Source organism: Haliotis cracherodii, unplaced genomic scaffold (genome assembly GCF_022045235.1).
Source record: "Haliotis cracherodii isolate W230 unplaced genomic scaffold, xgHalCrac1.p SCAF_9, whole genome shotgun sequence".
Lineage (NCBI taxonomy): Eukaryota > Metazoa > Mollusca > Gastropoda > Lepetellida > Haliotidae > Haliotis > Haliotis cracherodii.
This window is the reverse complement of record NW_027266343.1, coordinates 44834818-44850046: the sequence shown is the minus strand read 5'-3', so window position 1 is coordinate 44850046 and position 15229 is coordinate 44834818. Positions and strand designations below refer to the sequence as shown.

The 15229-nt window shown below is 37.6% G+C and overlaps 1 protein-coding gene across 1 annotated transcript in view; it reads right to left on the bottom strand.

Annotated features, from left to right (window-relative positions):
• Positions 1 to 15229, bottom strand: part of LOC139452736 (antiviral innate immune response receptor RIG-I-like) — a 29746-nt gene that overhangs the window by 11598 nt on the left and 2919 nt on the right. The window contains exons 3-8 of the mRNA XM_071234314.1: positions 14251 to 14583; positions 13107 to 13190; positions 4228 to 4599; positions 3379 to 3569; positions 1980 to 2155; positions 320 to 530 (exon numbers count right to left, since the gene is read on the bottom strand). Of these exons, the coding sequence (XP_071090415.1) occupies positions 320 to 530; positions 1980 to 2155; positions 3379 to 3569; positions 4228 to 4599; positions 13107 to 13190; positions 14251 to 14583 (1367 nt within the window). The remainder of the gene's footprint in view (positions 1 to 319; positions 531 to 1979; positions 2156 to 3378; positions 3570 to 4227; positions 4600 to 13106; positions 13191 to 14250; positions 14584 to 15229) is intronic.

Sequence of the window (15229 nt, the reverse complement as noted above, 5' to 3'; positions counted from 1 at the left end):
GCCGCGATTTGGTGTGCAGAGTTGCGTCCCTTGGGCACAACAGAAACCTATGATTGTGGGTTCAAAGCCCGGTTCGCCCTGATTATGTTTCTAGGTTTGTCAGCACCATACCCGTGCTCGTAGGTTTCACCGAAGTGGTAAGCGTCTGAGACATGCATTACTTTGGGCTTTCCTCCCACATTAAGCTGAGATGCCGCGATATAACTGTAATACTGTTAAAAGTGGCGTTAAACCCAACTTACTCACTCACTCATTTCAATGTTAATGGTCAGCTGATCCACCATGAGGCATTCACATCAGTTTTAAGCTCTGTACATACCTGAGGCAGCTGCCTCCTGTCATCCTCAATGGACTCATTCAGTTTAAGATCCATATAGTTGAACATTATTCTGTTGAAGGGGTGTCTGGAGTTGGTGTGATGGCACTCATCAAACACCAGCATGGTGAACTCGGACAGGCTGGATACCCCAGTGCCCTCCAGTCTCAGAGCATCCACAAGGATCTGGGGGGTCATGAACAGGATGTCATTCCTGGGAAAAAACAGGAAATCAAGTTTCAAATATGGAAAATATGTAATGTGAGTGCACGAGGAGTGACGTAATACACTGTGCACCTCGGCATGCATGCAGTTATCATATACACGGCAGAACAAGCCGATTAAACTTGGAATGTTTTACAAATTGCAGCTTCCTTTTGTGCTCACTGACGTTCCTTATTGTAAACGACCTTACGTGCTCACTGACGTTCCTTATTGTAAACGTCCTTTCGTGCTCACTGACCTTCCTTATTGTAAACGTCCTTTCGTGCTCACTGACCTTCCTTATTGTAAACGTCCTTTCGTGCTCACTGACGTTCTTTGGTATACATTGTGTTTTCTTTTCTTATGATGCCTTTTCGTAACATTTGACTTTTGATATTACTTTACCTTTGTTTCAACTTTGTATTTGTTTAACCGGTGTCTGTTTGTTTTGTATTTTGACCTTTATTAGTAACATTTAGTTCTTTATTCGTAATATTTGACCTTTTTTGTACTTTTGTCCTTTTTTTCAACTTTGTATTTTTTGACCGAATGGACATCCATAACTTAAGTCCCCACCTAATTTTTGTCAGTCCCAACTTTCAACAAATAAACACATGAAAAAATACCTGGTTTTAATTCTTTCAGCATCATATTCATCGCAGTTCATTGCTAACAAATACAATGACATCATCTCTGAAGTAATTTAGTTAAATCTACACGTCATTCACAGAAAGTTCAGTTACAAATTTCTCTCTTTTTTTTAATACCGTATTCGACGTAATAAGCGACCAGGGCGCTCTCAAAATTAGAAATAGGGGGCTCTTATAAGAAAATTCTTTTGGTGAAAATAACAGAGTTGAAAGATCGTAAATTTTGTGGTTTATGCGACAGATATATTTTTCCAGAATTCAACTGCCCATAATTAAGGTTGCATATAACACATGAGTGCATATTATACATGAATTAATAAGACTTGTATACATTGATCAATCGGAAGGGGTGCTGATTGGGGATTGTTCCCTAGCCAATATATTAGCAAATATCCCCATGGGCGCTTATTAGAGGCGTGCGCTTATTATGTCGAATACGGTATTTCACTTTGGTTCAAGACTAAGCCGCTAGAAAGGTATATTAAACCTTGAAGCAAAGTGAAATGTCATTTCCTTGCACTAAAAATAGACGAGGTGAAACCCTGCTGGTAACAGACAAGCTTACTTCGTTAGAAAAATATACTTATATGAATATTGCCAATATTTTGTTCAACAACAAAGATGTATAAGGTACTTTATTTGCCGGTCCACAGGGACTGGCAAAGTACTGGTTCAAGCCTTATTTTACCGGTAAAAATATGGTAATTACTGCTAGCAACAGTGTGTAGTACCACATGTGCAGAACAACCCCTGTATGTTAGTGTGAGGGCAAACTGACAGGGCGAGCCATCAGGTCATCTGCCACCTACCTTCTTACGAGTTCTGCGAGAGGAACCCGGAGAGCCTCCTCTGTATCACCGCTCAGTTTCTGGATGCGGACATCCCGGGGCAAGTGATCCTTTATCACCTTGAACTGTTGATCAACGAGAGCCACCTGGTTGGCAAAAAAGATGATCTTCCTCACCCCTGGTTTCTGGAGATGCTCCTGAAAATGGTAAAACTATCAACTTCCAAACCTGTCAAGGCATTGCTGCTGCACTCTGCATACACTTTAAAATAGCTAAAAGTCAGAATACGAATACAAATCTTAGATCAAAACATCTAAAAGAGATCAAAACAAATTTTAAAGAAAATACATTCAAACCTTTAAATCTGGACCTTGTCAGCCCCAAAATACTATCTTCAAGACAACTTTATTTAGGAAAATATACGTAGACATTCCCAAATTTAGTATTTATTTGTTTATTATGCACTTTCAACGGTGTCTTTCTGTCTGTGGCTGTTGCTTTCTTTATTCCATCTTCAACAAGTGGATAGGCAAATGTATAACACTGTCAATTTAGCCAATGTATCTACACACATCCTAAGGAATCCGAAACTTTTTCATAGTATTAGATAAAATGTTCCAATTTTACATGGTGATATTAACATGAATCAAATGATGGCTGATGAAATACTGATGAAAAGTAAATGCCAAAGTCTATTTGTATTCATTGTAAATGTTACCACTGTCATTGTAAAGCTGCTAATGTCCAGGGTGCCGTTGTACGAAACAGCTTAGCACCACGACTGTCGTAAGTCTGTGTAAAGGTATGGGTGTTACGATCACCTTAGCGCTAAGATAGCTTTGTACAACGGCACCCAGGCAACACCATTACAGTCATAACATATAGATGTACCATATGATGCTACGTCACAGGAAGACTTATCTACTATATAGCATATGTCAAAGATGGTGACACGCATGTATACAAACAACAATACTACATACACACACATAACGGTGATAATCTCTTTGTTATCCATGAAGCATTTACATGGAGTGAAGCAGTCAACTGTCTTTCGTCATGTCACTTTGTGTTCTCTTCATTTTTTCAGTCAGTGACTACGCAACGTTTAATATTTTTTGGTGTACAGATTCAGCCAACCAAACAAATTTTAAATACTTAAATTTGATTTTTATTTGGTTGAGCTTACCATCTCTAATGGAGTCGAAAATAAAGATACACCTACAAAAATCATATACAACTAAAGTAACAATTAAATACATAATAAAAGTCTCTTGCCACTTCAGGAGTCTCATAAAGACTACATAACCGTGTCATAGTAAAAATACTAAATATCCTGCACTTTGGAAGGTATGAGCAAAGATTTGTAACCATTCCAAGAAAGTGTGTCTTCATTATGTCAAGTGAAACAGATAATGACCTGCATTATTTTCGCTGCCACAAACGTCTTCCCTGACCCTGTTGGAGCGCAGATGATGGTATTGCTGCCCCTCAGGGAGGGTTGAGCTAGCTCCTCCTGGTAGGGGCGGAGCACGAGTGGTGTGGGCGGGGTCATGGAATCATCGGGGCAGGGGGGAGACAGTTCCTCTATGTTGCTGGTATCACCTACTTCTGGAACATTCCAATAAGTATGCATGGATAATTGCAAACCTTCAGACACCTTGTACACATGATCAAAGAGGCTGACAGTGTCAGTTAGGTTGTCATCTGTGGGATGAGTGAGTGAGTAGTTGGGTTAAACGCTGCTTTTAACAGTATTGCAGTTATATCAGAACGTGTCAGCTTAATGTGGGAGGAAAAATAAAGCCTGAAGTGATGCAGGTCTCAGACGTTTACCACTTCGGTGAAACCCACGAGCACGGGTATGGTGCTGACAAACCTAGAAACATAATCGGGGTGAACTGGGATTCGAACCCACAATCATAGGTTTCTGGCATGCCCAAGGGACGCAACTCTGCATAGCAAATCGTGGCGCCATAGACGACTGGGCCACCAAATGTGGAATAACACTGAACTAATCATTTTAGTCAAAGAATGTCAAGCATGTCCATGTGGGTTCAGTAACGCTTAGAACTTTAATAAAAACATTTCTTTTTTACTTTTTCTTTATTTACCCTGACAATGAATACTTTCAAGTAAGAAATTGATTCCTTATCATATTGAGTAAACGGTTTTGTAAAAAATTAAAATGCAAACCAAGCAAAAAAGATCAGAGCCTTTAATACTTGATTTGAATTCTTCAACATTGTTCGATGATGTGATCACTCACCAACTGTTGGCTCCATTTGCTGTGTACTGGGCTCTATAAGCTTTACACTTGTTGGCTGATCACCTTGGGGGGACTGGATCATGCTCCCCCCATCAGTCGGGATGTCCATGAACTCTGTGACAGACTTGACAGGCTGCAAGACCTTCTGTTCATCACTCAAGTTGTTTTTGTTCTGAAAGTCCGCAGTGATGTTCTGGGGAAGGGAGTTAGATGAAGTAGTGGAAAATAATTTCCTTCGAGTTTGTAATTCCTCCTCGTTTAGCCCTGCCTGGGAAAGCATCTCGTCTTTGTAGCTGTTGTCAGTCATGGTGTCTCCTACATTGCCATCGTTAGCAGCCATGTTGTCAAATGAATAGCAGCCATCCCCTTCCACTGAAACAATATTGGTATTTTGTAGGCATGAAGCGGATGAATACATCTGGGTTAGAAATCTTTTGGGATTTGTGCTCAACTGGTTCATTATTTTGACCGGATTAATCGCTAAATATTGACCAAGATTTGCAAATAATATGTATGGTTCTTGTGGTATTAGTTAAACCCTAAATGGGCCCCATCCTTAAATTGGCTTCAGCCAAAGCCAGGATAGGGGAGATAACTTTCACAAGCATGCCGCTGGCTGCAAACACTTGACACTAGCCACACTCTTGTACAGCTACACTCACAGTGATTAAACCTAGTTAACAAACAAAGACATCATTGTCATATCGCCACAGTTCTTATTGCAGCATGTTCAGCCAATCCTTAAACACAGATATGTTGTTTTAAATTATTTTCTTTCAAAAAAGTTATTTGCAGTATATATGTCGGTAGAAACCTCCTTTAAAATGACAATTAATAATTTTTACCATATTGTAGATAATAACTGGTTTATTGTTAGTAAAGTGCAACAAATGTACTCTCGTGGCATAAAGTACATTGACCCAGAAGAGATATGGTGCAAAGGTCAGGGGCTATAGATTAGGGTCACGAGTTTCTTTGGGCCATAGGTCTAGATGTTGCTTTGCTGATGTTCTTCATCCCACTGCCCCTGGGGCTTGTGGCAAAATTAGAAGAAGTACACCACCACAAGGCTCTCTTGCTTACTTGACTTTTCCGGAAATATCATCTTAGATCAGATCCATACAAAGGGTAATAAAAATATGAAAACATAGCAACATCATTTTTCACACAACAGACATCCACACTGCATGTACATTAAATCTCACACTGATACTTGCATAACTGGCTAACAAGAGGACCAAATTTACATGTTTAACAAAGGCTCAAGTTGGGCCAATTTAAAAAATACACAACAATATATTTCTGCTTATACAACATAGCTACTGTATATCTTATGCCATGGTTCATGAAGAAATGGCTTCATAATGACATTTTTCCAAATGAATGCTGTGGATGCCATTTCTTCTGTAATGCCCTGCTATGGCGGCCATGTTTTAGAAACTCATGATAATTATGTATAGGAAAGTTACATGTATAAAGTCCACATGAAGCTAAAACTACAAAATACACCAAATGATTTATCATATACTATTCTGTACACCACATCCTTCCTGCAAAGTTTTGTTTCAAAACAAGTATCTTAAAATTATCATGTTGCTTGACATCCAATATACTTTGGTTGTGTAACATGTCTGAGAAATTAGTAAAATCTTACCTATTTTGTCAAGAAAGTAGGTCTGTAATTGTCTGTAATGTGGTCTGTTTGATGCAGGGACAGCATGATCTCAATGTAATATGGTTTCATAGTTTGGGTAATAAACATTCAGTTTTCGAGATAAAAGATATATTACTTTTGCCGCATCGTCAACATTAGCCACAGTAGAGTGAGTGAGCTGGATTGCAATAGCTTTGAACAGTATTCAAGTCATATCACGTCATGTCAGCTTCACGAGGAAGGAAAGCCTAAAGTGATGCATGTCTCAGATGTTTGCCACTTTGGCCTGGGTATGGTGCTGACAAACCTAGAAACATAATCTGGGCAAACTGGGATTCAACCCCATGATCATAGGATTCTCCCAGCTAATTTGTTTGTTTCAATATTCCAGTTATATGACAGCGGTCTGTAAATAATCAATTCTGGATCAGACAATCAAGTGATTGACATAATGAGCATTGATCCCATTAGTCGCCTCTGACAACAAGTGTAGTCACCTTTTACGGCAAGCATGGGTTGCTGAAGACCTATTCCACCCCGGATCTTCACAGGTTCCCAGCTAATTATGGTGCCTTAGACATCTGGGCCGCCTGCGCCCCCGTCAATGTTGACTGCAGGTTATGCTGATTTATAATCATCAACATCTATGCAAAGTTTCAGTTCAATGAAATCAAATTTGATTTTCTGTTGATTAAAAGGGGTTATTTGTTGATAATGGCATGATTACATCTGACCCCCATTCTGGCGCTATTACCTCTGAGCTATTTAGTTTTAAAGAACATTCTCCACAAGAGAATGTTTTTTCAGCTCCACATACTGTACAAAGTGCTAACGTAGCTGAAAACCCAGAAGCACATCCAGAATTTGGGTGCAAATGTGTGTGCATATTATACCTGCACCCCCCACTGGGATATGATCCGGACAAACACACCACTGTGAACAGATTCAATGTTAAACTTGTTGCCATAAAAACGGCAAAATTAAAAATTCGAAAATTCGACAACGTGGTCTTTTTGTGTGCAAAGTTTCATTAAAGAATACTTATTAGTTTTAGAGATATGGTCTCGACAATCACACCACCTATGAACAGAATCAAAATCAAACTTGTTACATGTACCATGGAAACGGAAAAAATAAAAATTCCAAAAATCTTTAAAATAGCAAAAGGCACCACCACAGCCCCTGGTTAATATATATACCAAGATTGGATGAAAAAATCTTTCAAGCTTTTTTTAAGTTATGCTCCAGAAACGAAATACGGACGAACGGACAGACAGCCCACATGATGACTAAATCCCCCTACAAGGGGAATTGCCTAAACATATTTAACTAAATCAACCAATAAGAATCTTGGCATTTGGAACAATAGTATGTGACAAGTTGTGTCCCTTTGCTTGAGTCAGCATCCATTATTCATGCAGATAATGATCCAATTTTGTTGTGACTTAAACCACTAGTGTTTGTATTTTCTTCTCACATCACAATTTAAGTGTAGTTGTTCAGTGTGTGACATAGTTTTCCTATTGTTTCTTTTTGGGAGGTAGATATAAGAAGAGTGCTGAGACTTCTACATGAAAATAGAAAAGTTTTTCAAACTCAAAAGAGACACATTTTGTTTTTGTAGAAAACAGAAGAGATGAGGGGGGACAATTTTTCTCCACCAAGAGTATAAAGAAACAGGGCCCGGGATCATGAAAGTGGTCTTAGCTCAAATTTTGCTAAGCACGAATTTTGTCTTAAGTTTTTAAGATTTTGCTTAGCTAAGATTCGCTCTAAGACTGGATCTTGAAACGGTCTCAGCAAAATCTTAGCTAAGTCTAAGTCTAAGACCGTCGCCATAGGGACGCGCGCACGTAATATCGCACTACTGTAATCATTGGATGCCGAGGTTATTTTTCTGACGCACATTATCCTAAGATCGGAAAAGAGAAGGTTGTGCGAGAATTGCGCTCATCCGGGACTGGATCTACCTCTGGCTATAAAATTACGCAGTGATGTAGAATATTAAATTTCCTATCTGATGGTGTAAATTTAACTGTAAACATTAAACCGGTTTGAAAAAAAGACGCTGCTAAGTTTTGTCCGAGACTTTATTCTGCGTCGAAAAACAGGAAATTTCTCCCCTTTTTAGCGTACACCAATAAAAGTACTGTGCGACAAAAAAAAATATTTAGCAGCTTTACCGAAACTGTGAGCGAACAAAATATGCCTAATATTTGAACGACATAAATATATATCAAATGGAGCTAAATGAGTATGTATAACGAGATAAATTCAATGCAAAAAATAGCCTGCCGTAAATGACGAAAACGGATTTACCGCTATGACGTCAAAAGGCGACAGAGAGGTTACACACGTTCAAAGGAAAGGGGGCATAACTACGCTATGCTTAGCACTAGTTTATTGTAACTAGGGTCACTTGGTGAGAATTAGCTGTGGGTAAGGACAGTGTATTTTCGTGGTGTTTTGTTCACGAGGAACCAAACTATTCCAACACAAATATCGATATTGAAACTGTATACGTTTAGGCATAAAAAACCATCAGAAATGATGAAATTAAACTTCATAAAAAATGAGTGATAGCGAAATGGATGGCCCTATGTAAACCATAAATTAGTCCTTAGATTCCAACATTCTCCTGATTGTGCAAGTGTAATTTGACTAATGTTGCACCTATCTAACTGGATCACGAGCAGTATATCATCAAATGTAATTAATTACTAAGAAAATGACACAATTCTATTTGACGTCATGGCTGCTTGTTTGTCTTTCATAACCTCGGAGAAAGACGACTCTGGTTTTTTGATTGATACATATCTCCCCTAATTTTCGTTCATGATATGGAAAAAGTCCATGTGTTTAAAACGGAATTTGACGCTTTTTCGACACAACATAAAAAGACTGCGTTTACCATGTAAATAATGTCTGGAATAGATAAACAATTTGATAATGTACAGTGTATCTTAATTGGACAAGACACGCACCTGTTTGGCATCAATTTTACGTAATCAAGTACTGAAAAAGTATTTCAAACCAAACAAAATTATTTTTCAATATTGGACATGTATTTGTTCATTATTATGTAATTATTTCTCATCATCTTGTCTAAAAATTATACCATAAAAGATGCGAAGAAAGCTCTCTTGGTATAGAATTAACAGGATAATCGTATTAGGATAATCGTCCACCAACGGGGTACATGGCACGGGTTATATTTTAAAACTTTTTACAATTCGTGTAGAAATATAGTAAACAGTTTAATATCTTGTGGTCACAATATTTGATAAAGGATGAACCCATTGATTATATAATGCAAAACAAGAGAAATAATTCATAAGTCGTTTAATTGTGACCAACGCGCACCTGGCGAATCGTTAGATATCACTGTTCTGTATATCAAACGGCATAAAAAAAATTCCAAGACAAGGACAATTCTTTAAGAAATGTGTGCATACATTTTAACGAAAAAAAATATATCAATTTTCTTTAAGTTATATCTTCAGTTTAGTTATACAGCTATTCGTGGACACTGTTTATATGAACTTATAATATTGACTATTACACTCCCTAGAAATACATACATGTTGCAGTTGCATTTACATTTCATCTAGTATCACTTGTCCAAAATAAAGAAGTATCGTATACGACACTATAAACTTATCAATTTCATTTGTAAACATTGTTCAAACAAACAGGATATTATTAAAGGTTCATACATGTTGTGGCCTATATCTACTTATGATATCATATTGAACATTGATTAATATCCAAAGTGAAATTGAATGTGTGAAAAAATGTACACAAGACATGCACGATCTACATCATAATTGAAACTGTAAATAGCCTGCTAGGACACAATGATCGTGTGTACTTTCATTCACCTCAAAGAAATTACCTAATATGTACAACATATGTTGACGTATGACATCACTACCGGTGACCGACTTTTACAAAATGACGTGTTGACTGTCAACAGTACGCGGGATTTTACAAGGGGACTTTCGTTGATTCAGGGTTCGTATATACATAAATGTGACATGTAAGTAATCAGACCCATTCTGACAATCTGTGTACTGTTATTTGTTGTTATATTTTTCATTGAAACCAACGGAAATTCCGATAAATACTGATAAATACCGTTGTCGTTGTGCGTGATTTTGCGTCAGTCATGGCGTCACACTGGACAGGAACTTATTAAAGTTCAGGAAATATCAAATCATTGCAATGTATATATTCCCTAATTCTCCCTACGATTCTCTTCCCGTGTATATTCTGAAAATGCTGAGCCAATGTACTCAACGAATAGACGAATGGCTTTGTTTACATTTCCAACAAGTGCACTTTTTTCAGCGTTCGTTTTCACGACTCATTTATTTTGCTTCATTACATCTAGACAATTTGTATTGGTGACAAAGACCATTTGGCATTTGATTCTAAAATGTATTAGGAATTCAAGGATATAGGTATCGCAGCTGATTTTGAAAAATACGTGATGGTATTTGCGTCTCATTACCGGTGTACGTATAACGTGATTTTGTAAACACTATCCAATATGGCTGACACAAAGCGACTGAGCAACTGAAGGTGAAAAGCCCAAATAGCAAAAAACTGAAGGAATAACAAAACTTGAATAATAGGTGGGAGACTGTGGAAACGCGGAGTTGGGTAGAATCTATGCAAGTTCATCACCGGTTAGACCAACGATGAAAAAAATGGTAGGACGACGAAATCTATATCTCTCAAAGAGCTCTTCGTCGTTGTACAGATCAAGAGGGTTGAATCGGTCTCGAAATGTCCGATGATTTGCTATTTTGTCCTGTTTAGCCCCTAGGCGACGTATGAGGCGAACAGCCTCCGCCATCTTTCTTCCTACAAATTTTGTCTTAAGTCTACTCAGGGGCAGTCTTAGGATTTAAGATCAAATTTTGTCTTAGGCTTAAGATATTCTCAGTGATTGAGCTTCGTGATCCCCGATTTAAGACAAAATTTGATCTTAAGTCTAAATCTTAAGAGTTAAGACAAAATATGATCTTAAGTTAGTTTCATGATCCCGGGCCCAGAAATGGATGTAACTGAACTTGGCTCTTTAATCCAATATCATTATCAGTGTTGTTTGTGTTCTTTTCATGGATAACAGAATCTTTTTCACTTTACACAGGCATTTTGAAAAAATAATTGATGCACTGATGCCCAAGAAACATTAATTGTTTCAGCCTAAAAATTTCCATTGCAGGTAAAAGCCATGGCCAGTGACACTGCTCTGATATAAACCTCCAAATTTAAAGATGTTTATAACAGCATTATCACAGTACACACAAAAAACATTAGGAAATAGCTTTCATTGTTGGCCAAAAAATGAAAAAAATTGAGAATCATCATGAAATAGTTTTATTGAAAACAATAATAAATACACATCTATTTCATTATGGTGTTGCTACTTTGGATGTAGAAATCTATTCACAATTTTTTTCAAATCTGATAATTCATCCTGCATGTCTGATAACTGTGACCTCAAGGACTGTACTTCATCATTACGCAGTGCACAGTGCACACAGTCTACTTGATCACATGTCCTTGTATTTCCCTTAAAACTGTTCCCAGGCAACTTGGGAGTCTGATGTGACTCAGACGACAGACTGTTGACAGGAGGGCAGCGAGGTGATTGGCTGTCTATTGCGTGGGACATTCTTGATTTTTGATTGGTTGGTTCTGAATTGCCATGGTAATGTTTTAGCCTATCAACAGCCTCTTTCTTCTGATCTCTAGAAATCCTTGTAATGTTGCTGGGAGAAGCCTCTTGCTTCTGACCACAAGCTATTCCTGTAATGTTACAGGGAGAATTTCATTATCAATTCAAATAGTTACAATTAAGTTGTTCTTGTTTAACAGATACATCTGACAATATGCAAGGGTGGGATAAAGGCGTGTTTATATTTCTGTTTACATATGATCATTCACAGACTGTGAACATATTACATAGTGGTTAAAATTGTGCTCTGAATGTGACTGTAACAGTCGGTCTTATAGGCAAAATAACAAGGTGAATTGAAAGAATGACACGTGAATAAGGATGAATAACTGTATGTGTATTGTTGACATAAAAAGCTAGGCTATGATAAAAACATATCAGGAAATAAAAAAATTGTGTTCTAAATAAAATTGATGAAAGGATGCAGCCATTTTTCCTTGTTAGTATTTCCTTAATATACCCGCTCTAATAAGTGCTCACGGCAATATTTGCTAATACATGTATATTAATTCATATTATTGAACAATCCCAATTACCACCCCTTCCGATTGATCAATGTACAAAATACTTATTTATTTGTGTATAATACTCACTCATGTGTGTTATGCACCCTTAATTATGGGCAATTAAATTCAGGAAAAATATATCTGTCGTATATAAACATTTCAGGCTGTCAACATAAACCACGAAATTTATCTTTCAACTCCTTATTACTCATACTCACCCACCAAAATAATATTCCATTTAGAGCCCTTTATTTCTAATTTTAAGAGCACCCTGGACGCTTTTTACGTCGAAAACGGTATTTGAATATTTACGTGTTCAGAGTTACCTGCCCTTTTACAGTCCAGCAAATGGAAAATGTTTAGACTAAAAAACAAGAATGCCACCAATGTTGCTCTCCGGGTACATTTAAACTGAGCAGAATGTTATACGTAGTGAAATCTTTAGCCATCAAGTAAGGAGAGTGAATCTTCTAATTGTCTATAATGTAGTCTGTTATAGTTTGTTTGTTGTTTAACGCCGCACTCAGCAATATTCAAGCTTCATGACGGCGGTCTGTGAATAATCAGATCTGGACCAGACAATCCAGTGATTGATATCATGACCATCAATCCATGCAAGTGGGATCAATGACATGCATCAATCAAGTCAGCGAGCCTAACTACCTGATCCTGACAAGCATAATCGCCTTTTACATTAAGCATGGGTTGCTGAAGACCTATTCTATCAGTTCTTTACGGGTCTGGTCTGTTATAGGACAGTATGATCTCAGAGTATTATGAATTCATAGTTTTTGTAACAGATTTCAATTTTGCAACATCAACAACAATGGCCAAAGTTGAGAACAGATAAAGATTATTCTTATTCGTATTCTTATTTTTATTCTTAACATAAAGTTTCAGCTTGAAGACTTTAATGTCCATTAAAACCTTTGGACAGACATTGATTACTTGGGGCTTATCACTCCCCTACCTTCCATGGTCTCCTCCACAATGGTTCCCATATCCACATCCTCCTCAAACTGTTTCTCCGAGATGCTCTGATGTGCCAAGTGTTCTGTATTATTAAATGAGAAAATACACAGTCATCAGTCATCAAAGTGTGAATTGTAGCTGAATATATTAGAGCAATTGATGTTATTGAGTGACAATTGTATTGTTGTTTGATTGTTTTGTTTGTTTGTGGTTAAACACCACAATCATCAATTTTCCAGCTATATGATGGTGGTCTGTAAATAATAGTCTGGACCAGACAATCCAATGATTGTCATCATGAGCATCGATCCACGCAGTTGGGATTGATGACACGCATCAACCAAGTCAGCGAGCCTGACCACCCAATCCTCTTACGGCAAGCATGGGTTGCTGAAGACCTATTCAACCCAGGATCTTCACGGGTCGACAATTCTATTGGATTTGCCATGTTTGTTATGATGTAAAGGGACCAATATGTTTTTTATTCCAACAGTTTCATTCAACTATTATAAAATGTTACTGTACATAGTACAGAAAAACTGAAGCAAGACAGGTTTAATTCAAGTCGTTCAAACAACACTTCCGCTATCTGCGATGTTGATGGATATTAGGGCTGGGACGAGTCAATATTTACTACCAAGGTACCCGACCCTCTATTAACTGACCCTACCGACTGCAAGTCTCAAAAGTAGGGAACGCTAAAATGTCTGATTGGGAATTGTTTTACCGCAGCCCTGGCTAAAACTATATAGATACATGTATCAATCAATCAGATCATGCGTTCACTAAAGTTGACTGCAGCTTTATCTTTACTCAAATATATACACCTCAAAAGGAATGTGTGCATCATCAGAAAGAAATGTGAACATTAGCAACTTGTAGTTTATCCACTGAGCTATAGTGAGTTTTTGTCATTGAACAATATATCAGGTGATTAACCATGAGTCTGGGTAGTCCTATGGGTTACCGAGTCCTACTCAGGACCCATCCGACCTGAGTACCCGAGTTACCCGTCCCAGCCCTAATGGATTTCAATCCATTACCCTAAAATAAAGACAGTTTCACACACTGTAGTAATTATGTTATACAGCTATACATAGGTATATGTCAAGACCAAAATGAAATTGGTTGACCTTACTTACTTTCTACAAATTCAGGATCCACCATTTCCACAAGGTCAGGGTTCATGACATACATCACAGCCATGAACTCATTGTACCATTCTATTTTCCGTCGGAATACACAGTGAAGCAGCATCAGTACTGCCTCGAATCGAGAACAATCACGGGAGATATGTCTTATTTCACTTTCATCCCTTTCTGTCAGTATGTTCTTGCTTCTGAGATGTTGCATCATTACAATTGGATCCAGTTTCTCAGAAATAGGCTTACAGAATATATCAATCAGTTTCCTATTTTCATCGTGATAATCATTAATGCTGCCACCTTCAAGAACTGTTTTAACAATTTCTTGTTCTGAAAAAAGAAAAAACCCACAATGTTTTGTAGTAATTGAAGTCTGTATTTTGTCAAAGTAATCATGTTAAAGTTTACAGTTAGCGTGAAATAAAGAGCAAATGGGTGTTGTCAGTAACATGAAATTGCAAAACAATATTGCCATTTTTTGGCATAGCTTTACAAATTGCAATATCCAGTGGGCTAAAAATAGGCTCTAATATCATACCTCCTCCTTTTGAGTACTGTTTTAACAGTAATTTGTTTGTGTAATATTTTTATATCCTTCTGCCCAATAAACCCAAAGTTAACAAAAATATTATGGTTGCCTATATATATACCTAGATAGATGCCTCCCTGGTTTCTGGAGCAAAATACATAACCTGTCCTTAAAGGGGCACTGATCTAACGCAATTCCCCGTGACTGGTTGTTGCCTTTGTTATTGTTTTTTCCCAGTGAGTACCTGGATGATACGCAACGCAACTGAGCGTGACCAGAGACTGGGCTACCGTCTGCAAGGACAGCTAAATAAACTTGGGAGGCTGGAGGCAATATTTGTTTTACACATTTTTGCATGAACACTGATTGGTTAACTGTGATCTATAATTAATTTCTTCAGCCTAAACAAACAGACAAAAAGAACGCCGGACCTCATCGGATGTTGTC